Source organism: Coregonus lavaretus, assembly GCF_964263955.1.
Source record: "Coregonus lavaretus genome assembly, chromosome: 27".
NCBI lineage: Eukaryota > Metazoa > Chordata > Actinopteri > Salmoniformes > Salmonidae > Coregonus > Coregonus lavaretus.
In genome coordinates, this window is record NC_140014.1 from 34,388,086 (window position 1) to 34,411,438 (window position 23,353).

The 23,353-nt window shown below is 44.3% G+C and overlaps 1 protein-coding gene across 3 annotated transcripts in view; it reads left to right on the forward strand.

Moving 5' to 3' along the window:
* LOC311102778 (coiled-coil domain-containing protein 85C-A-like) overlaps positions 1–19,249 on the forward strand; it is a 53,362-nt gene extending 34,113 nt beyond the window's left edge. Inside the window, exons 3-5 of one of the 3 annotated variants that reach the window (XM_084144189.1) lie at positions 4,116–4,208; positions 14,444–14,632; positions 17,062–19,249. In XM_084144189.1, coding sequence (XP_084000315.1) covers positions 4,116–4,208; positions 14,444–14,632; positions 17,062–17,151 — 372 coding nt within the window. In that variant the 3' untranslated portion in view covers positions 17,152–19,249. The remainder of the gene's footprint in view (positions 1–4,115; positions 4,209–14,443; positions 14,633–17,061) is intronic. The other 2 variants (XM_084144190.1, XM_084144191.1) reach the window with 2 other exon arrangements.
* Positions 19,250–23,353: the final 4,104 nt, after the last annotated feature.

Genomic DNA, 23,353 nt, shown 5'->3' on the forward strand with positions numbered 1-23,353 from the left:
CATTCTGTCTGGGGTCTGATTTCACATGAAAGGAATCCGTGAGGAGCAACAACAAGAACACACACACGCATGCATGTACGCACACACGCACACACTTGTACCATCTCTACTCTCTACTAGGAGATCTTAGAACACATACACACAGATTCACACACATTTACTCACACATGAATGCACACACATACACACTAAAGTACATACCCGAGAGAGATGGATGCTACAGGGAAGAGAGTGCACTCAGAGTAGTAAAGAGTTTTAGTAACATTGTTACAACCAGAGGGAGCATCATTATGACATCAGCTAGAGGTGAATAGAATAGTTCTGTGTCCCCAAATGCCACCCCCTTGGTTACTGTTGCAACCTCTGACAACATTTCCCCGGGAAGCCCAATTCCCCCTTCTAACCACTGGCGAAATCTCCTCACAAAGATCTCAAACTGTGTTTTTAATACAAAATGAAATTAAACACAGACAACCCCTTGCTAATCAGGAGACGCTCTGGTGTGTTGTGGTGGACTGTCATTACAATTGCTTCATGGGAACCTGGTAAAAAGTAAGGTTGTAGCACAGAGTTTCTAAACCCAGAGGTGCAACAGCGCGAGACTTCCAGAAACGCTTGCGAAACAGACCAAGCAAACCAGATCGGGCTTTGGGGTTTGAGAAGTCAATGAGAGAAGTGAACAATTCTTCCTTAGTTGTTAATTGTCTTGAAATCTAAAGACACAACCTAGATTCCAGCCAATGTCTTAAGTAGTTGAACTTGTTATTACTCCAACCTCATGAAAGTGACAAACTGACACATTTTCGTTTTTCGTCAAAAACAACTTAATGTCGAAGGAGTGCCTTTGATTTGATGGTCAGCACATGCGCAGTTCGGCGAGAGACGACCGCTACACACATGTTTTTCTATGCATGAGCTTAGCTAGCCAACGTCACCATGACATCACCTACAAGTGTAAACGAGGATTTCTATTGGAGAAGCAGTTTCTGCCTATCTTCATACTATACTGTCTTTGGTTGTAATGTGGCTAGCCACTGGATGGCTCTGAATGCACTGTCAGCATGCAGCCAAAGTTACTAACCACTTTTAGAGCTAACTAGTGCTCTCAAATCGTATCCTGATGTCGACAGCAGATGAGAGTTGTATTCATAACATGGCTAACTTAGCTAGCTAACATACAGTACATTTAGAAAAAAACTAATTATATTAACTGGCTAGCTAGCTAGCTAGCGTTAGCAATGTTGGTTGGTCAATAAGACAGAGCTAACCAGCTGTGCTAGCAAACAATGTAACAAAAATGTAACAAAAAGTATAATTTTGGGTTCTGCATTTCAAGAATCACAGAAGCAAGTACCGCTGGTGCACTGTTAAATTATTTAGCCATTTAAACAATTAATTTTGGGATGAAAACTCTGTTTTTGTAATTCCCTGAATGGCTGTGATGAGTTTCAAAAGTGAGCTTGTCCGAGGTGTTGGACTCGACGACAGTTGCTATCCATTGGAGCGCTGCAATTGTTTGCCTAAAATTCTGGGGCCTACAGCAGCACATAGATCTTTTGCACAGATTCTGTTAGACCTGGGCCCTAAGTGAATCTTATTAAGACAAAAATAATGGTGTTCCAAAAAAGGTCCAGTTGCTAAGACCACAAATACAAATTCCATCTAGACACCGTTGCCCTAGAGCACACAGGAAAAACTATACCTACCTCGGCCTAAAAATAAGCGCCACAGGTAACTTCCACAAAGCTATGAAGGATCTGAGGGCCTTCTACTCCATCAAAAGGAACATAACATTCGACATCCTGGCTAAAAATACTTGAACCAGTTATGGAACACATTGCCCTTTATGGTTGTGAGGTCTGGGGTCCGCTCACCAACCAATAATTCACAAAATAGGACAAACACCAAATTGAGACTGCATGCAGAATTCTGCAAAAACAACTTAAAACAGCAAATAATGCATGCAGAGCAGAATTAGAAGGAAACTTGCTAATGATCAAAATCCAGAAAAGAGCTGTTAAATTCTACAACCACCTAAAAGGAAGTGATTCCCAAACCATCCATTACAAACCCATCACCTACAGAGAGATGAACCCAGAGAAAAGTCCCCTAAGCAAGCTGGTCCTGGGGCTCTGTTCACAAACACAAACAGACCCCACAGAGCCCCAGGACAGAAACACCATTAGACACAACCAAATCATGAGAAAACAAAAATATAATTACTTGACACATTGGAAAGAATTTACACAAAAAAAAAAATGAGCAAAATGGAATGCTATTTGGCCCAGTGGCAGAATACCTGATCACTGTGACTGACCCAAAATGAAGGAAAGCTTTGCTCAGTGAGCATAGCCTTGCTATTGAGAAAGGCCGCCGTAGGCAGACCTGGCTCTCAAAAGAAGACAGGCTATGTGCATACTGCCCACAAAATGAGGTGGAAACTGAGCTGCACTTCCTAACCTCCTGCCAAATGTATGACCATATTAGAGACAAATATTTCCCTCAAATTACACAGACCCACAAAGAATTCGAAAACAAATCAAGTTTTGATCAACTTAAATATCTATTGGGTGAAATATCAGTGTGCCATCACAGCAGCAAGATTTGTGACCTGTTGCCTCAAGAAAGGGCAACCAGTGAAGAACAAACACCATTGGAAATACACCCTATATTTATGTTAATCTATTTTCCCTTTTGTACTTCAATATTTGCAGTGTTACAACACTTTACATAGTCATAATATAACATTTGAAATGTATGTATTCTTTAAAAACTTTTGTAAGTATAATGTTAATTTCTGATTGTTTATTATCTATTTCACTTGCTTTGTCAAGATAAACATACTGTATGTTTCCCATGCCAATAAAGCCCTTTAAATTGAGAGACTGAGACTGAGATAGAAAGACACACACACACACACACACCACACACACAGCCTCTGAGGGGCCCAGGCAGTGACACAAACACACTCAGAAAGATTACACAGGGCTTTTGTACTGCTGCGATAGCCCCAAAGACGACCGTTCTGTGTGTTTGGCTGGCAACATGTTGATCCGTTATGGATGGGGATTCTACGCTCCACACAAAGAGAACATAAAACCCTCAAAGAGAACACATAATCCATCCTTTAGGGTAGCAGGTAGCACAGACCTGGCATGGAGCCTAACCATAAGGAGTGTTTTCTAGCTGAACTGAAGGGTTGCTGTGAGCGGTGGATAAATGCAAAACACTGAATAGTTCAGAACAGATCCTGATATCTTGATAACTCTCAGTATGGAATCTAATTAAACCAGTCTGTGGTACTTCAAGAGTCCTGTATGGGTACTGAGGGAAACTGACCTTTGATCTCTGACCTCAACTCACCTGGGAATGACCTCTCTTTATGACGCAGCTGTTCTTTAACACTCTTTAACTCACAAGGGTGTCATCACAGTGACCTTACTGCCCTGCACAGATAGATACACACGCACATACGCACACACACACTGCACTCTGTAAAAAAGAGGCCAATCCTCTCAAAAGCCGTTGTATCCCCAAGGGCGCAGTTTGTGTTTTTCTTTCTATATACCCTTTATCTTCTCTCTGTTATTTTAAAAGGCAGCTAACCAACGTCACAGTGTCCTGAGGCAGAGCGATGCCATTTATTGTATCCCAGGCAGGAGGATTCAAAACACATGCTGGCCATTTTCAGTGATAAGATAGACAGGGTATAAGTGAACTGAACTGAACTGACTGCTGTCTTACAAGGTGTCCTAAAATGGCCTATGGGCAATCCTGAGCATCATCCTCTCAACTTCTCAACTTCTGAGGAGATCAGCAGATCATATTCTCCTCTTGGCCTTCTGTGTGCACTGTCTACTCCTCTAAATGTGTTCTCTCTCTCTCACTCTCTCTCTCTCTCTCACTCTCTCTCTCTCTCTCTCTGTCTCTCTCTCTCCTCTCTCTCTCTCTCTCTCTCTCTCTCTCTCTCTCTCTCTCTCTCTCTCTCTCTCTCTCTCTCTCTCTCTCTCTCTCTCTCTCTCTCTCTCTCTCTCTCTCTCTCTCTCTCTCTCTCTCTCTCTCTCTCTCTCTCTCTCTCTCTCTCTCTCCTCTCTCTCTCTCTCTCTCTCTCTCAGCAGACTAACAGTGGTGATCTGAAGTGTCTGAGGAAGGGTTTCTACCACTCTGAGTCTCAGCTCTCACAGTACCAGCAGGATGCACTGCAGAATGTACGTACAGTATGCGCCAAACCACTCCTGGTGTGTTTGTGTGTGTGGTCTGTGCACCCTGTCACCCAGCCCACTCCCTCTCCCTGCCCTGACCACTCTGTTTGGCTCTGTGGATAAATCCTAGCTCCCAGAAAACCTATCAGTTTTGAGCCGATTTGCAGCCGATTTAATTGAACAAACAATTAGTGTCGCTGTGGTAACAGCAACCGTAACAGTGGTCACCGAAGCAGAGGTCTTTGTGGCAGCGGCGTTGGATTTTTATTTTATGTTCTCCACTCCGGCTGATAAGGGTCAAGGTCAGGGGTCAGATCTGTCAGGAAAGATCAAAGCCAACAGGGAAAGACACACACGGGGACACATTGATGGAGAGTGAGAGTTCTGAAAACTCCGAAATTTGGAAGGCATTTCCTGAGTCTCACATGGAGTTGAAAACCAGTCCACAGATTTATATTTTCTCCCTCCATCTGTACTTCTTCCTCTTATTGTGGCCTTAACTCCTTTGAAGTGCTTTAAGAGTTTCTCTCACTCCAGAACTGAGTTGGTATGTGGCTGACCTCTGTACACACTTCACAGACCTGCTTTGAACTGGACTTTCAACACTTTCAAACACTCTCCAGCTCCTCCACATTTAAACGTGTACCATCTCACTTTCCAGTATTGAATGTCAGTCTCCAGTAATATGGACCTTTACTCCAGCCCTGTCTCTTTCATATTCCACCCTGAGCCTGAGAGTTAAGAGACAATAACCTCAGGCCTTTAATGTAAATACAGCTCCAGACTTTACCCAATAACCAGAGTAATAAAGTAGACCTTACAACAGCAGTACTTCATGTTAACCCTAACCTCCACCCCTCCTACTGTTTATCTAGCTTTGATTCTCTAGCACAGCCTTAGAGCTGGAGACTGAAGATAAAGACTCTCTCTCCTCTCTCTCTTCTCTCTTCTCTCTCTCTCTCTCTCTCTCTCTCTCTCTCTCTCTCTCTCTCTCTCTCTCTCTCTCTTCTTTCTCTCTCTCTCTCTCTCTCTCTCTCCTCTCTCTCTCTCTCTCTCTCTCTCTCTCTCTCTCTCTCTCTCTCTCTCTCTCTCTCTCTCTCTCTCTCTCTCTCTCTCTCTCTCTCTCTCTCTCTCTCTCTCTCTCTCTCTGGGCTTCATTGGCATGGGAAACATATGTTTACATTGCCAAAGCAAGTGAAATAGATAATAAACAAAAGTGAAGTAAACATTTAAAAAATAACAGTAGATTACACTCGCAAAAGTTCCAAAACAATTTCAAATGTCATATTATGTATATATACAGTGTTGTGACGATATGCAAATAGTTAAAGTACAAAAGGGAAAATAAATAAACTCTCTCTTAATTTCTCTCTAAATCTCTCTCCTTTATAGCCCAGAGATTTCACCTCTCTCCATTGCTTCCATGTTTAACCAGAGGTCATCCCTTAGAGACCACTAATTAAATTAGCATCCCTCCTGTCAGAAGGGCAAAGACTCAAAGTTCTCTCCTTCTCTTTCATCCTGCTCTTTTCATCCCCCTCTCCAGCTCTCACCTTGTCTTAGTCCTTACTCCTCTTCTTCCTCCTCATCCTCCTCCACATCCTCATTTCATCCTTTCCTCTACATCCCCCTTCTCATCCTCCTCCTCCTCCTCCTCCACCTTCCACATCCTCATTATAATCCTTTCCTCTACATCCTCCTCCTCCTCCTCCACCTTCCACATCCTCATTATCATCCTTTCCTCTACATCCCCCTCATCCTCCACCTTCCGCATCCTAGAGCAGAGAGAGGAGAGGAGAGGAGAGGAGAGAGAGCAGAGACGGAGTGACAGAGAGGAGATGAGAGAGAGCAGAGAGAGGACAGAGAGCAGAGGAGAGGGAGCAGAGACAGAGAGAGGAGAGGAGAGAGAGCAGAGAGAGGAGAGACAGAGAGGAGAGGAGAGAGAGCAGAGACAGAGTGAGGAGATGGAGCAGAGACAGGAGAGAGAGCAGGGAGAGGAGAGGAGAGGAGAGATAGCAGAGAGAGGAGAGGAGAGGAGAGGAGAGATAGCAGAGAGAGGAGAGGAGAGATAGCAGAGAGAGGAGACGAGAGAGGAGATACGGAGAGGAGAGAAGAGAGAGCAGAGAGAGGAGAGAGAGGAGAGGAGAGAGCAGAGGCAGAAAGAGCAGAGGGAGGAGTGGAGTTAGAGCAGAGACAGAAGAGAGAGCAGAGAGAGGAGAGACAGAGAGTAGAGGAGAGGAGAGAGAGCAGAGTCAGAGAGAGGAGAGAGAGCAGAGACAGAGAGAGGAGAGAGAGCAGAGACAGAGAGAGGAGAGGGAGCAGAGAGAGAGGAGAGAGGGGAGAGGAGAGAGAGCAGAGGAGAGAGAGCAGAGACAGAGAGAGGAGAGGAGAGGAGAGAGAGCAGAGACAGAGAGAGGAGAGGGAGCAGAGACAGAGAGAGGAGAGGGAGCAGAGACAGAGAGAGGAGAGGGAGCAGAGAGAGAGGAGAGGAGAGAGGGGAGAGGAGAGAGAGCAGAGGAGAGAGAGGAGAGACAGAGAGAGGAGAGGAGAGGAGAGAGAGCAGAGACAGAGAGAGGAGAGGGAGCAGAGAGAGAGGAGAGGAGAGAGGGGAGAAAAGAGAGAGCAGAGGAGAGAGAGCAGAGACAGAGAGAGGAGAGGAGAGGAGAGAGAGCAGAGACAGAGAGAGGAGAGAGAGCAAATACAACCCATATTTATGTTTATTTATTTTCCCATTTGTACTTTAACTATTTGCACATTGTTACAACACTGTATATAGACATAATATGACATTTGAAATGTCTTTATTCTTTTGGAACTACTGAGTGTAATGTTTACTGTTAATATTTATTGTTTATTTCACTTTTGTTTACTATCTACTTCACTTGCTCTGGCAATGTTAACATACGTTTCCCATGCCAATAAAGCCCTTCAATTGAAATTGAGAGGAGAGAGAGCAGAGACAGAGAGAGCAGAGAAGGGAGGAGAGGACAGCACTCTTGTTTAGCTAATCAGAACTCTGATTGGTCCTGATAAAAGTCCTCTGGAGTCATCCTGGTAACCTCTCAGGTAAATAATGAAGAGCGTGGCGTGTGTGTGTTCTGGAGTGAAAGACAGACAGACTTTAGACTCCTGTCCTGATTAGCATGGCTTTGAACTAACTTCAAACACAGAAGGTGACGCATTGAATAATGCATAATCTCTCTCTCTCTTTCTCTCTCAATTCAATTTCAATTTCAATTTAAGGGGCTTTATTGGCCTGGGAAAAATATGTTTACATTGCCAAAGCAAGTGAAATAGATAATAAATAGATAATAAATACATAAAATGAACAGTAAACATTACACTCACAAAAGTTCCAAAAGAATAAAGACATTTCAAATGTCATATTATGTATATATACAATGTTGTAAGGATGTGCAAATAGTACAAAAGGGGAAAATAAATCAACATAAATATGGGTTGTATTTACAATGGTGTTTGTTCTTCACTGGTTGCCCTTTTCTTGTGGCAACAGGTCACATATATTGCTGCTGTGATTGCACACTGTGTGTGGTATTTCACCCAATAGAAATGGGAGTTTATCAAAATTGGATTTGTTTTCGAATTCTTTGTGGGTCTGTGTAATCTGAGGGAAATATGTGTCTCTAATATGGTCATACATTTGGCAGGAAGTTAGGACGTGCAGCTCAGTTTCCACCTCATTTTGTGGGCATTGTGCACATAGCCTGTCTTCTTTTGAGAGCCAGGTCTGCCTACGGCGGCCTTTCTCAATAGCAAGGCTATGCTCACTGAGTCTGTACATGGTCAAAGCTTTCCTTAATTTTGGGTCAGGTATTCTGCCACTCTGTACTCTCTGTTCAGGGCCAAATAGCATTCTAGTTTGCTATGTTTTTGTGTCAAGTAATTATCTTGTTTTTTCATGATTTGTTTGGGTCTAATTGTGTTGTTGTCCTGAGGCTCTGTGGGGTCTGTTTGTGTTTGTGAACAGAGCCCCAGGACCAGCTTGCTGAGGGGACTTTTCTCTAGGTTAATCTCTCTGTAGGTGATGGCTTTGTTATGGAAGGTTTGGGAATCGCTTCCTTTTAGGTGGTTGTAGAATTTAACGGCTCTTTTCTGGATTTTGATAATTAGCGGGTATCGCCTTAATTCTGCTCTGCATGCATTATTTGGTGTTTTACGTTGTACATGGAGGACACATTTTTGCAGAATTCTGCATGCAGAGTCTCAATTTGGTGTTTGTCCCATTTTGTGAATTCTCAGTTGGTGAGCAGTCCCAGACCTCACAACCATAAAGGGCAATGGGTTCTATAACTGATTGAAGTATTTTTTGCCAGATCCTAATTGGGATGTCAGATTTTATGTTCCTTTTGATGGCATAGAAGGCCCTTCTTGCCTTGTCTCTCAGATCGTTCACAGCTTTGTGGAAGTTACCTGTGGCGCTGATGTTTAGGCCGAGGTGTGTATAGTTTTTTGTATGCTCTAGGGCAACGGTGTCAAGATGGAATTTGTATTTGTGGTCCTGGCAACTGGACCTTTTTTGGAACATCATTATTTTTGTCTTACTGAGATTTACTGTTAGGGGCCAGATCTGACAGAATCTGTGCAGAAGATCTAGGTGCTGTTGTAGGCCCTCCTTGGTTGGGGATAGAAGCACCAGATCATCAGCAAACAGTAGACATTTGACTTCAGATTCTAGTAGGATGAGGCAAGGTGTTGCAGACTTTTCTAGTTCCCTCTCCAACTTTTCTAGTTCCCTCTCCAACTCCAACAATGTTGAAGAGGGTGGGGCTCAAGCTGCATCCCTGTCTCACTCCACGGCCCTGTGGAAAGAAATGTGTTTTTTGCCAATTTTATAATGTTGTATGTTTTTCCCCCAACACCACTTTCCATCAGTTTGTATAGCAGACCCTCATGCCAAATTGACAAAGCATGAGAAGACGTTGCCTTTGGTTTGGTTTGTTTGTTTGTCAATTAGGGTGTGCAGGGTAAATACGTGGTCTGTCATACGGTAATTTGGTAAAAAGCCAATTTGACATATGTACAGTGGGGGGAAAAAAGTATTTAGTCAGCCACCAATTGTGCAAGTTCTCCCACTTAAAATATTTTTTTTCTCCAGAAAATCACATTGTAGGATTTTTAATGAATTTATTTGCAAATTATGGTGGAAAATAAGTATTTGGTCACCTACAAACAAGCAAGATTTCTGGCTCTCACAGACCTGTAACTTCTTCTTTAAGAGGCCTCCACTCGTTACCTGTATTAATGGCACCTGTTTGAACTTGTTATCAGTATAAAAGACACCTGTCCACAACCTCAAACAGTCACACTCCAAACTCCACTATGGCCAAGACCAAAGAGCTGTCAAAGGACACCAGAAACAAAATTGTAGACCTGCACCAGGCTGGGAAGACTGAATCTGCAATAGGTAAGCAGCTTGGTTTGAAGAAATCAACTGTGGGAGCAATTATTAGGAAATGGAAGACATACAAGACCACTGATAATCTCCCTCGATCTGGGGCTCCACGCAAGATTTCACCCCGTGGGGTCAAAATGATCACAAGAACGGTGAGCAAAAATCCCAGAATCACACGGGGGGGCCTAGTGAATGACCTGCAGAGAGCTGGGACCAAAGTAACAAAGCCTACCATCAGTAACACACTACGCCACCAGGGACTCAAATCCTGCAGTGCCAGACGTGTCCCACTGCTTAAGCCAGTATATGTCCAGGCCCGTCTGAAGTTTGCTAGAGTGCATTTGGATGATCCAGAAGAGGATTGGGAGAATGTCATATGGTCAGATGAAACCAAAATATAACTTTTTGGTAAAAACTCAACTCGTCGTGTTTGGAGGACAAAGAATGCTGAGTTGCATCCAAAGAACACTATACCTACTGTGAAGCATGGGGGTGGAAACATCATGCTTTGGGGCTGTTTTTCTGCAAAGGGACCAGGACGACTGATCCGTGTAAAGGAAAGAATGAATGGGGCCATGTATCGTGAGATTTTGAGTGAAAACCTCCTTCCATCAGCAAGGGCATTGAAGATGAAACGTGGCTGGGTCTTTCAGCATGACAATGATCCCAAACACACCACCCGGGCAACGAAGGAGTGGCTTCGTAAGAAGCATTTCAAGGTCCTGGAGTGGCCTAGCCAGTCTCCAGATCTCAACCCCATAGAAAATCTTTGGAGGGAGTTGAAAGTCTGTGTTGCCCAGCGACAGCCCCAAAACATCACTGCTCTAGAGGAGATCTGCATGGAGGAATGGGCCAAAATACCAGCAACAGTGTGTGAAAACCTTGTGAAGACTTACAGAAAACGTTTGACCTGTGTCATTGCCATCAAAGGGTATATAACAAAGTATTGAGAAACTTTTGTTATTGACCAAATACTTATTTTCCACCATAATATGCAAATAAATTCATTAAAAATCCTACAATGTAATTTTCTGGAATTTTTTTCTCATTTTGTCTGTCATAGTTGACGTGTACCTATGATGAAAATTACAGGCCTCTCTCATCTTTTTAAGTGGGAGAACTTGCACAATTGGTGGCTGACTAAATACATTTTTTTCCCCACTGTACATTGTTTTCACTGAGGAAATGTACGAGTCTGCTGTTAATGATAATGCAGAGGTTTTTCCCAAGGTTGCTATTGACACATATCCCACGGTAGGTATTGTGGGGAAATTTGTCTCCACTTTTGTGGATTGGGGTGATCAGTCCTTGGTTCCAAATATTGGGGAAGATGCCAGAGCTGAGGATGATGTTAAATAGTTTAAGTATAGCCAATTGGAATTTGTGGTCTGTATATTTTATCATTTCATTTAGGATACCATCAACACCACAGGCCTTTTTGGGTTGGAGGGTTTGTATTTTGTTCTGTAGTTAATTTAATGTAATTGGAGAATACAGTGGGATCTGGTAGTCTTTAATAGTTGATTCTAAGATTTGTATTTGATCATGTATATGTTTTTGCTGTTTGTTCTTTGTTATAGGGCCAAAAAGATTGGAGAAGTGGTTTATCCATACATCTCCGTTTTGGATAAATAACTCTTTGTGTTGTTTGTTTAATGCGTTCCAATTTTCCCAGAAGTGGTTAGATTCTATGCATTCTTCAATTTCATTGAGCTGATTTCTGATGTGCTGTTCCTTCTTTTTTCCGTAGTGTATTTCTGTATTGTTTTAGTGATTCACCATAGTGAACGCTCAAGTTTTCTGGGTCTCTATGTTTTTGGTTGGATAGGTTTCTCAATTTCTTTCTTATGTTTTTGCATTCTTCATCAAACCATTTGTCATTGTTGTTAATTTTCTTAGGTTGTCTGCTTGACATTTTTAGATTTGATAGGGAAGCTGAGAGGTCAAATATACTGTTTAGGTTTTCTACTGCCAAGTTTACACCTTCACTATTATAGTGAAACATTTTGTCCAGGAAGTTTTCTAAAAGGGATTGAATTTGTTGTTGCCTAATTGTTTTTTGGTAGGTTTCCACACTACTTTCCTTCCAGCTATAGCATTTCTTAATATTATTCAGTTCCTTTGGCTTTGATGCCTCATGATTGAGTATTGCTCTGTTCAAGTAGACTGTGATTTTGCTGTGATCTGAGAGGGGTGTCAGTGGGTTGACTGTGAACGCTCTGAGAGACTGGGTTGAGGTCAGTGATGAAGTAGTCTACAGTACTACTGCCAAGAGATGAGCTATAGGTGTACCTAGTCCCCTCGACGCCTACCATTGACTATGTACATACCTAGCGTGCGACAGAGCTGCAGGAGTTTTTGTTGGTTATGTTGTCGTAGCTGTGTCTAGGGAGGCATATGGGGGAGGGAATGCTGTCACCGCCAGGTAGGTGTTTGTCCCCCTGTGTGCTGAGAGTGTCAGGTTCTTGTCCAGTTCTGGCATTTAGGTCACCACAGACTAGTACATGTCCCTGGGCCTGGAAATGATTGATTTCCCCCTCCAGGATGGAGAAGCTGTCTTCATTAAAGTATGGGGATTACTGGGGGGATATACTGTAGGTAGCACACAGGAGGACATTTGTTTCTGTTGAGATAATTTACTTTGACTTTCTAGCCAAATGTAAAATGTTCCTGTTTTGATTAATTTAAAAGAGTGAGTTAGGTCTGCTCTATACCAAATTATCATACCCCCTGAGTCCCTTCCCTGTTTCACTCCTGGTAGTTTGGTGGATGGGACTAGCAGCTCTCTGTAACCTAGAGGGCAACCAGTGGGTCCATCTCCTCTATGCCATGTTTCATGTAGGATTACAATGTCTGTATTTCTGATTTCTTTGGTGAAGTCCAGGTTCCTGCTCTTTAGGCCAAAGGCAGATGACCTCAGGCCTTGGATATTCCAGGATGAGATAGTGAAGGCTTTGTGTTCCATAAAGTGTCCAATGTTGTTAGTCGTGTGGTTTGGCCTCAGACCAGTAAGTGTGAGCAGAGCCTGCTAAGCATCTGGTACATGCCATTGGCTTGGGCTAGTGTAAGTGGGGGTTGGGCCTGTTTGCCTGCTCATGGCCTGGGCGTATGTGTGACTTTCATGTTGAGGCCCTCTTTGTGGGTCTGGGAGAGTGTCTCGCTGGTCTTGGCGGGGTGTCTGTTGATCTGTTGCTCCTGTGTGAGGTGTTGGGGCTGCGGTTGAGGGCGATGTCCTTTAGGGTCCTGGCGAAGGTGGGCACTGCTGCCTTGTAGAGGTGGACCTGGCCGTAAAGGCTGTTCATGTCCAGGGTGGAGTGGTGGGCAGGGTAAACATTTGGTTTTGAGGCACAGTCACGGGAAATACTTGCGTTTACCCGCTGTATGGTAGCATGGTGAAAGTATTTTCGTAGGAGCAGGGTGTGCGTTGAGGAAAGTAGAAGAAGCTTTTTCAATCACTCCCTTGATTGCTGTGCCCACCCTTTCCTGCTGTGCTCTCAGTTTGTTTGTGCCTGTGTGTATTATTATGTGGCTGGGTGACCCTAGTTGGTCCTCAGACAGAAGGTCTAGGGTGTGCAGGGTGTTTGGACCCCAGAGTTTAGAGACCTTATTTTCTTGTTTCTCTCTCTCTCTCACGCCTCACTCTAGTCATGTCACATTCTGCTCAGACAATGACATGGCCTGATATACACTTTAAAGTATACGGTGGGTGGTGTCCAGGGTTGTAGAAATAAGGTACATATTTGCTTATTGTTTGGCATAACCTGTATGTTACGTCAATACGTGTTGTGAGGGGTTACCTGTGATGCGTAGAGAGAGATGGTACCTATTGTAGAGGGGGTCGCCCCCATCCCTGCTAACCCCCCTCTGTAGCCCCTACACCCCCCTACACCCGTCACATGCTAACCCCCCTCTATAGCCCCTACACCCCCCTACACCCGTCACATGCTAACCCCCCTCTATAGCCCCTACACCCCCCTACACCCGTCACATGCTAACCCCCCTCTATAGCCCCTACACCCCCCTACACCCGTCACATGCTAAAATTAGCCCAGCAATCGTGATCACACCCCTGTAGCTCCGACTGAGGCAAAGTCACAACTCTCTAATAACAAGAGCAGCCAATCAAATGTCAAAGTCAATCAATATTCTCTTTGACACAGTAGCAATGTCCTTTTAATTAGTGATTCTATGTCTTGTAAAAATGGTTGGATGTCAATATGTGTCCTTTAGACTACAGTCTTTATTTATGTTTTCTTATAAACTGGCTTATCATCTTTGTTCAGGCTACGTCCCATATATACTAGAGTGACAGCCTTTGAGCACCACTCTAGTGTTAAATCCTCAACAATCCCAACACTGGTGTGTGTGTTTGTGTGAGATATGGGATAGATTAGATATAACTAAGGGCTTGGACAGTGGGTGCTGGGACTGAGCTGCGATGGGGAGGGATAGGATAGAGCTAGGATAGTCAGGGCTACTGCTCCTCTCCCTCAAATACCTCTTTGTGCATCAGCTGTGACCCAGAGATGGAGAGATACAGGGGAGATGTAACCCCACCAGGGTAGGACCAGGCTAGGATCAGGGGAGATGTAGACCTACCAGGGCAGGACCAGGGTTGGGCCAGGGGAGATTTAAACAAGGATTTAACCTCATTTCGGGGCCCGGAGTACCCTATTAGTACCCCAAAGAGAGAGAGGGGAGATGGGGGATTAGCATGTTACAAACATGATGGTGTGTGTATGCGTTTGTGAGTGTGAGTGTGTGAGAGAGAGAGTATAAAGTGTATACGTGTGTGTGACCACACTGACCATCTCTCCTCTCTCTCCAGGGCTCTGGTAGGTCTCCTAGCGGTGAGTCCCCCCCAGCAGACTACCTCCCAGTGGGCCAGAAGCCTGAGGCTGTGGTCCATGCCATGAAGGTACTGGAGGTCCATGAGAACCTGGAGAAGAAGATCCCTGAAGACTACGACGAGGACCTCAGTGAGAAGGAGAAGGCCATCGTCAGGGAGATGTGTAACGTAAGAAACGTTCTCCTCTCTTCCACATTACTTCTCTCCTCTACTCTCTCCTCTCTCCTCTACTCTCTCCTCTACTCTCTCCTCTCTACTCTCTCCTCTACTCTACTCTCTCCTCTACTCTCTCCTCTACTCTCTACTCTACTCTCTCCTCTCTCCTCTCCTCTCTACTCTATCTCCTCTACTCTCTCCTCTCTCCTCTCTACTATCTCCTCTACTCTCTCCTCTACTCTCTCCTCTACTCTCTCCTCTCTACTCTCTACTCTCTCCTCTACTCTACTCTCTCCTCTACTCTCTCCTCTACTCTCTCCTCTACTCTCTCCTCTCCTCTCTCCTCTCTACTCTCTCTTCTCTACTCTCTCCTCTACTCTCTCCTCTCTACTCTCTCCTCTACTCTCTCCTCTCTACTCTCTCCTCTCTACTCTCTACTCTCTCCTCTCCTCTCTACTCTCTCCTCTACTCTCTCCTCTCTCCTCTACTCTCTCCTCTACTCTCTCCTCTCTCCTCTCTACTCTCTCCTCTCTACTCTCTCCTCTACTCTCTCCTCTCTCCTCTCCTCTCTCCTCTCTACTCTCTCCTCTACTCTCTCCTCTCCTCTCTCCTCTCCTCTCTCCTCTACTCTCTCCTCTACTCTCTCCTCTCTACTCTCTCCTCTACTCTACTCTCTCCTCTACTCTCTCCTCTACTCTCTACTCTACTCTACTCTACTCTCTCCTCTCTCCTCTCCTCTCTACTCTACTATCTCCTCTACTCTCTCCTCTCTCCTCTCTACTATCTCCTCTACTCTCTCCTCTACTCTCTACTCTACTCTCTCCTCTCTACTCTCTCCTCTACTCTACTCTCTCCTCTACTCTCTCCTCTACTCTCTCCTCTCCTCTCTCTACTCTCTCTTCTCTACTCTCTCTTCTCTACTCTCTCCTCTACTCTCTCCTCTCTACTCTCTCCTCTACTCTCTCCTTTCTACTCTCTCCTCTCTACTCTACTCTCTCCTCTACTCTCTCCTCTCTCCTCTCTCCTCTACTCTCTCCTCTCTACTCTCTCCTCTCTCCTCTCCTCTCTCCTCTACTCTCTCCTCTACTCTCTCCTCTCCTCTCTCCTCTCTACTCTCTCCTCTCTACTCTCTCCTCTACTCTCTCCTCTACTCTCTCCTCTCTACTCTCTCCTCTCTCCTCTACTCTCTCCTCTACCCTCTACTCTCTCCTCTACTTTTCTTCTCCTCTCTCCCTCTCCTATCCCAACAAGCTAATAATGAGAGCTTGATGAAGATACGATAGGGCTGGCGAGTTGCGCCTCTCTCTCTCTCTCTCTCCCTCTTCCCCGTTTCTGTTTGTTTGCCTGTCAGAATCACAAGCCTGCCATCGCTTTGACGGAGAGCAGTGTTTCAATTACTACACAATTACCCCCCTCCATCCCTCCCGCTCAATCTTCCCCCCTCTCACCCCTCCTCCCCTCTCACCCCCTCACTTCCCCCTGCTATAATTGGAGGTTCCCATAAAGGAGCCTTAGTGTTTACGATACACTTGTCAGCGCAATTAAAATAACTTCACTGGGAGAAACAATGGAAGCTCCTATTGGGGCCTTTTAAGCCTTCGAGCTCCATTCACCCTGCTATGTAAACCTCCCAGGCCTAGGATAAAATAGGAGGGTAGGACTATGAGGCTACAGCCTTCTCTCATCTCAACATCATATCCACCCCCAGACATGTAGGCTGCGTCCCAAATGACCAGGGTCCATCAAAAGTAGTGCACTATAAAGAGAATATAGACTCTGTGACAGGCCTGACGAGGAGTGCAGGGTACTTTGGGACCAGTGTTCTCGCAGGGACAATCCCGGGGCCCTTCCAGGCTTTCAGTGTTGGTTGTTCCATACAGATGAACATAAAACATGTACATGAAAGAAAAAGAGAACACGGAGGCACAGTCAAGTATCCCATCTACCATAAAGAGATAAATACACCAACATCCTTGTCACTAATGAGGTCGACGTTACATGGTCCTGTGGGTCGACCTCTCTCTCATCACAGAGTTGGGAGTTATGTGTTGCACAACTGTTGTTGTGTCCCCTATAATTGCATTGTCTGCTCAGATTATGTGGAACATACATTTTTGTAGACCCCTATTGGTTGGCTGGATTCCAGTCCTATCTATGGTTCCCAGCTCTCTATGACCTCCGTTTGACCCAACCCACAGGTCATACACTCAGAATGCATTCATTCAGATATAATAAAATGTGATACAATAACAAGCTTTGTGTAACAGTGTTTTATTAGTTACTAATTAGTACTACATTTCTCTTCCACCCGGCACTTCTAAAGACCCTAATCTGAAGGGACTGGATGTACTGTAGATAGTATACAGCCGTTGTATGACAATGTTGTGTAACAGTGTTTTGTGTCCCCCCTCTCACTTCCCTGTACTGTGTTGTGTTCTCAGGTGGTGTGGCGTAAACTAGGTGACGCTGCAGGCTCCAAGCCTTCCATCCGCCAGCATCTCTCTGGGAACCAGTTCAAAGGGCCTTTGTAGTCTTTAAGACCACATTAACCAGCACACAGCAGCATTCAGCCGAGACAAACGGACAGACAGACAGACATGGACCCTCAGTACTGAGTGGACAAACAAGGGGCACATCTCAAATGACAGCCTCCTATTCTCTCAGCACTGTGTGACCGTGGCTAGATGATCCACACAAACTCTAACTCGAACCCAAACCCACTGCCTCCTCTGTGCTTAGCCTCCCCTAACATTGTCCCCTGGTGGATATGGAAATGTAGGTTACACCTGACCTGGGTAGCGGGTACAGTCAATCTCAGTTTAGGCCTACGAAGGGTTAAAAACAGTGGGTGGCAATCCTATCGCCTCTGACCACATTGGCTGTCATTTTCTGTTTATTTAAAGACAATTCTACATGTTGAATGACCACCGTTCGTCAATACCCAGCAGGTAATCTAGTGCCCACGGCCAACGTTCGTTATGGTGTCTTGTCATCAATGAGAAGGAAGAGGAGTGGATAGGGGCATTAATAACTCAACTGCCCCTTACAACCAGTCACTACACCTGAGCTACTATACCTGAGACCTGAGCTACAGTACTTTACCTGACCCTCTGCCATCTCCAACCATAGTCTGTTTTTGGGTTTGTAAATGTTCACCTACCAAGTGTTCAAGACTGACAACCACTCCAGGACAGACTATTTTACTCTTCTCAAGTCAAGGCCCTGATCTGTTCTGTTCTTGACTTTGCTTTCATGACTTTTCCATTCAACAGCCAACTGACTGAAAACTCCTTACAACATACAGTGCATTTGGAAAGTATTCAGACCCTTTCCCCACATTTTGTTATGTTACAGCCTTATCCTAAAATTGAAAAAAAATGTCCTCATCAATATACACACAATACCCATAACGAAGAAGTGAAAAAAGGGTTTTAGAAAAAAACTGAAATACCTTATTTACATAAGTATTCAGACCCTTTGCAATGAGACTCCATTGATCATCCTTGAGATGTTTCTACAACTTGATTGGAGTCCACCTGTGGTCAATTCAATTGATTGGACATGATTTGGAAAGGCACACACCTGTCTATGTAAGGTCCCACAGTTGACAGTGCATGTCAGGACAAGAACCAAGCCATGTGGTCGAAGGAATTGTCCGTAGAGCTCCGAGACAGGATTGTGTCGGGGCACAGATCTGGGGAAGGGTACCAAAAAATGTCTACAGCGTTGAAGGTCCCCAAGAACACAGTGGCCACCATCATTCTTAAATGGAAGAAGTTTGGCCGCCTGACCAGACTGAGCAATCGGGGGAGAAGGGCCTTGGTCAGGGAGGTAACCAAGAACCCGATGGCCACTATGACAGAGCTCCAGAGTTCCTCTGTGGAGATGGGAGAACCTTCCAGAAAGATAATCATCTCTGCAGCACTCCACCAATCAGGCATTTATGGTAGAGTGGCCAGACATAAGCCACTCCTCAGTAAAAGGCACATGACGGCCCGCTTGGAGTTTGCCAAAAGGCACCTAAAGGACTCTCAGACCACGAGAAACAAGATTCTCTTGTCTGATGAAACCAAGATTAAATTATTTGGCCTGAATGCCAAGCATCATGTCTGGAGGAAACCTGGCACCATCCCTATGGTGAAGCATGGTGGTGGCAGCATAATGCTGTGGGGATGTTTTTCAGCAGCAGGGACTGGGAGACTTGTCAGGATCGAGGGAAAGACAGCAAAGTACAGAGAGATCTTTGATGAAAACCTGCTCCAGAGCGCTTAGGACCTCAGACTGGGGCGAAGGTTCACCTTCCAACAGAACAACGACACTAAACACACAGCTAAGGCAACGCAGTGGCCCAGCCAGAGCCCAAACTTGAACCCGATCAAACATCTCTGGAGAGACCTGAAAATAGCTGTGCAGCGACACTCTCCATCCAACCTGACAGAGCTTGAGAGGATCTGCAGAGAAGAATGGGAGAAACTCTCGAAATACAGGTGTGCCAAGCTTGTAGCGTCATACCCAAGAAGACTCGAGGCTGTAATCGCTGCCAAAGGTGCTCAACAAAGTACAGAGTAAAGGGTCTGAATACTTATGTAAATGTACAGTGGGGAAGAAAATTATTTAGTCAGCCACCAATTGTGCAAGTTCTCCCACTTAAAAAGATGAGAGAGGCCTGTCATTTTCATCATAGGTACACGTCAACTATGACAGACAAAATGAGAAAAAGAAATCCTGAAAATCACATTGTAGGATTTTTAATGAATTTATTTGCAAATGATGGTGGAAAATAGGTATTTGGTCAATAACAAAAGTTTCTCAATACTTTGTTATATACCCTTTGTTGGCAATGACACAGGTCAAACGTTTTCTGTAAGTCTTCACAAGGTTTTCACACACTGTTGCTGGTATTTTGGCCCATTCCTCCATGCAGATCTCCTCTAGAGCAGTGATGTTTTGGGGCTGTCGCTGGGCAACACGGACTTTCAACTCCCTCCAAAGATTTTCTATGGGGTTGAGATCTGGAGACTGGCTAGGCCACTCCAGGACCTTGAAATGCTTCTTACGAAGCCACTCCTTCGTTGCCCGGGCGGTGTGTTTGGGATCATTGTCATGCTGAAAGACCCAGCCACGTTTCATCTTCAATGCCCTTGCTGATGGAAGGAGGTTTTCACTCAAAATCTCACGATACATGGCCCCATTCATTCTTTCCTTTACACGGATCAGTCGTCCTGGTCCCTTTGCAGAAAAACAGCCCCAAAGCATGATGTTTCCACCCCCATGCTTCACAGTAGGAATGGTGTTCTTTGGATGCAACTCGGCATTCTTTGTCCTCCAAACACGACGAGTTGAGTTTTTACCAAAAAGTTCTATTTTGGTTTCATCTGACCATATGACATTCTCCCAATCCTCTTCTGGATCATCCAAATGCACTCTAGCAAACTTCAGACGGGCCTGGACATGTACTGGCTTAAGCAGGGGGACACGTCTGGCACTGCAGGATTTGAGTCCCTGGCGGCGTAGTGTGTTACTGATGGTAGGCTTTGTTACTTTGGTCCCAGCTCTCTGCAGGTCATTCACTAGGTCCCCCCGTGTGGTTCTGGGATTTTTGCTCACCGTCCTTGTGATCATTTTGACCCAACGGGGTGAGATCTTGCGTGGAGCCCCAGATCGAGGGAGATTATCAGTGGTCTTGTATGTCTTCCATTTCCTAATAATTGCTCCCACAGTTGATTTCTTCAAACCAAGCTGCTTACCTATTGCAGATTCAGTCTTCCCAGCCTGGTGCAGGTCTACAATTTTGTTTCTGGTGTCCTTTGACAGCTCTTTGGTCTTGGCCATAGTGGAGTTTGGAGTGTGACTGTTTGAGGTTGTGGACAGGTGTCTTTTATACTGATAACAAGTTCAAACAGGTGCCATTAATACAGGTAACGAGTGGAGGACAGAGGAGCCTCTTAAAGAAGAAGTTACAGGTCTGTGAGAGCCAGAAATCTTGCTTGTTTGTAGGTGACCAAATACTTATTTTCCACCATAATTTGCAAATAAATTCATTAAAAATCCTACAATGTGATTTTCTGGAAAAATAATTCTCAATTTGTCTGTCATAGTTGACGTGTACCTATGATGAAAATTACAGGCCTCTCTCATCTTTTTAAGTAAGAGAACTTGCACAATTGGTGGCTGACTAAATGCTTTTTCCCCACTGTACAATTTCCGTTTTTTATTTTGTACAAATGTGCAAAAATGTCTAAATCAGTTTTTGTTTTGTCATTATTGCGTATTGTGTGTAGGTTGATGAGGGGGAAAAAACTATTTAATCAATTTTAGAATAAGGCTGTAACGTAACAAAATGTGAAAAGACTCAAGGGGTCTGAATACTTTCCGAATGCACTGTACATGAGGACAAATACTGGAAATCGCCTGATGTAATTTCCTTCAGTGTATAGAGTCCCAAGCCATACGTTTATGAGAAGTATGTGTACAAATGTAGATGGAAATCCTTTCAAAGTGTTCGACTAAATTCTAGCGCCAAGTAAGTTATGTTTAACAAAACATAGCACCATTTTTTCCATTCCTTATACCAGGGCTGCCCAACCCTGTTCCTGGAGAGCTACCCTCCTGTAGGTTTTCATTCCAACCCTGTTCCTGGAGAGCTACCCTCCTGTAGGTTTTCACTCCAACCCTGTTCCTGGAGAGCTACCCTCCTGTAGGTTTTCACTCCAACCCTGTTCCTGGAGAGCTACCCTCCTGTAGGTTTTCACTCCAACCCTGTTCCTGGAGAGCTGCCCTCCTGTAGGTTTTCACTCCAACCCCAGTTGTAACTAACCTGATTCATCTTATCAACCTGCTAATTATTAGAATCAGGTATGCTAGATTAGGTTTGGTGCAAAAACCTACAGGACAGTAGCTCTCCAGGAACAGGGTTGAGCAGTCCTCCTGCCTTATACCTACACTATATAGGGAAAGGTTTGCCATTTGGGATACACACTTTGTAACTAAGTACAGAAAGTGGCACACCGAGTGCAGTTTCATAAGTTTACTCCCTAGGCAGAAAGCTTATAGCCTGGGGGCCAGTCTGCTTATCTACTCCTGCAAACTCCTTATAGAACTGTCATGCCAAACATGACTTGAAAATGACAGCAATGGAGTTGGCAAAAGCACAAACAGTTCTGGGACCAGGCTAGAAAGATTAGCCTGTCATACTATTAACTGAAACATTAACTTGAGGAAGGGTTATGGTTCATGCATAGTATAGTGTCGCTTCTGATGATTGATCATGGATTAGAAAGTCAAGATCTTGCTAGATGGAAGTGGGACTTTTAATTTACAATATGAAGTTCTTATGTATGACAATCGTTGAAACGGAGTCTACACAGAGTGTACAAAATATTCCTAATATTGAGCTGCTGCTGCACCCCCCCCCTCCCCCCCCCCAGAACAGCCTAAATTTGCCCGGGCATGGACTCTACAAGGTGTCGAAAGCGTTCCACACGGATGCTGGCCCATGTTGACTCCAATGCTTCCCACAGTTGTGTCAAGTTGGCTGGATGTCCTTTGGGTGGTGGACCATTCTTGATACACGCAGGAAACTGTTGAGTGTGAAAAACCCAGCAGCAGTGCAGTTCTTGACACAAACCAGTGCGCCTGGCACCTACTACATTACACCGTTCATAGTCATTTAAATATTCTGTCTTTGCCTTCACCCTCTGAATGGCACACACACACACAATCCATGTCTCAATTGTCTCACGGCTTAAAAATCCTTCTTTAACCGGTCTCCTTCCGTTCATCTGCACTGATTGAAGTGGATTTAACAAGTGACATCAATAAGGGATCATAGCTTTTACCTGGTCAGGCTGTGTCATGGAAAGAGCAGGTGTTCCTAATGTTTTGTACACTCAGTGTATGAATACTTTATTAGTTGTCTTAGCTGGCTCCTGTACATTATGATGTGTGTTAGGCCTGTGTATGCTGTATGAAATATCATAGATTATCACTGTACAATCAGTCAGTCTAGCAATCCTTGGCACACTGTGTAAAGTCTCATACAATCCCTATGTATGCTCTATGAAGTCTCATAGATGATCACTGTGCACAATGAAGTCTTCTACGGTCCCTGTGTATGCTTTATAAAGTCTCATAGGTGTCAGCTCTATGTGAGGTCTTCTAGTAGGACTTCAGTGTAAAATACACTACTTAGCTAAATGAAGCTTCATAGCTGTGTTCTATACTCTATGGCGGCGCCTAGCCGATTTCTGTGTATTTGAGTCATATCAGTATTATAAAGGTTACTTTAGGTGACATAACACTGTCTTAAGACTGACATAACAGACGTCATTAAGAGATATAACAGACAGATGTCATTAGGAGTAATAACATCTATGAATATGATAATCTCTTAAAGGGAGTTGTATGTACAATGAATGAAGTCTCGTAGCTGTGCTCAGTTCTATGTACATGCATATGTTAGGCCAGTGAATACTATATATGAGCACTCATAAGAGTATATATTGTATGAGTAATATTGGCTAGGTTGAGGTCTGAATATGCAGTTATAAACTGTGTTAAAATAAACTTGCTGCATTCTCTCAGATTTGTGTTCTATAATATGAACAAAATGTTTGTTGTCAGATTGGTAAATGAATCTGAATTGAGTTTGACACATTGTCACTCTATATAGGGGTATAATAAATGTATGTTTACACATCTCCATGAATTCTGGGTTTTAAAAAAACATTCCCA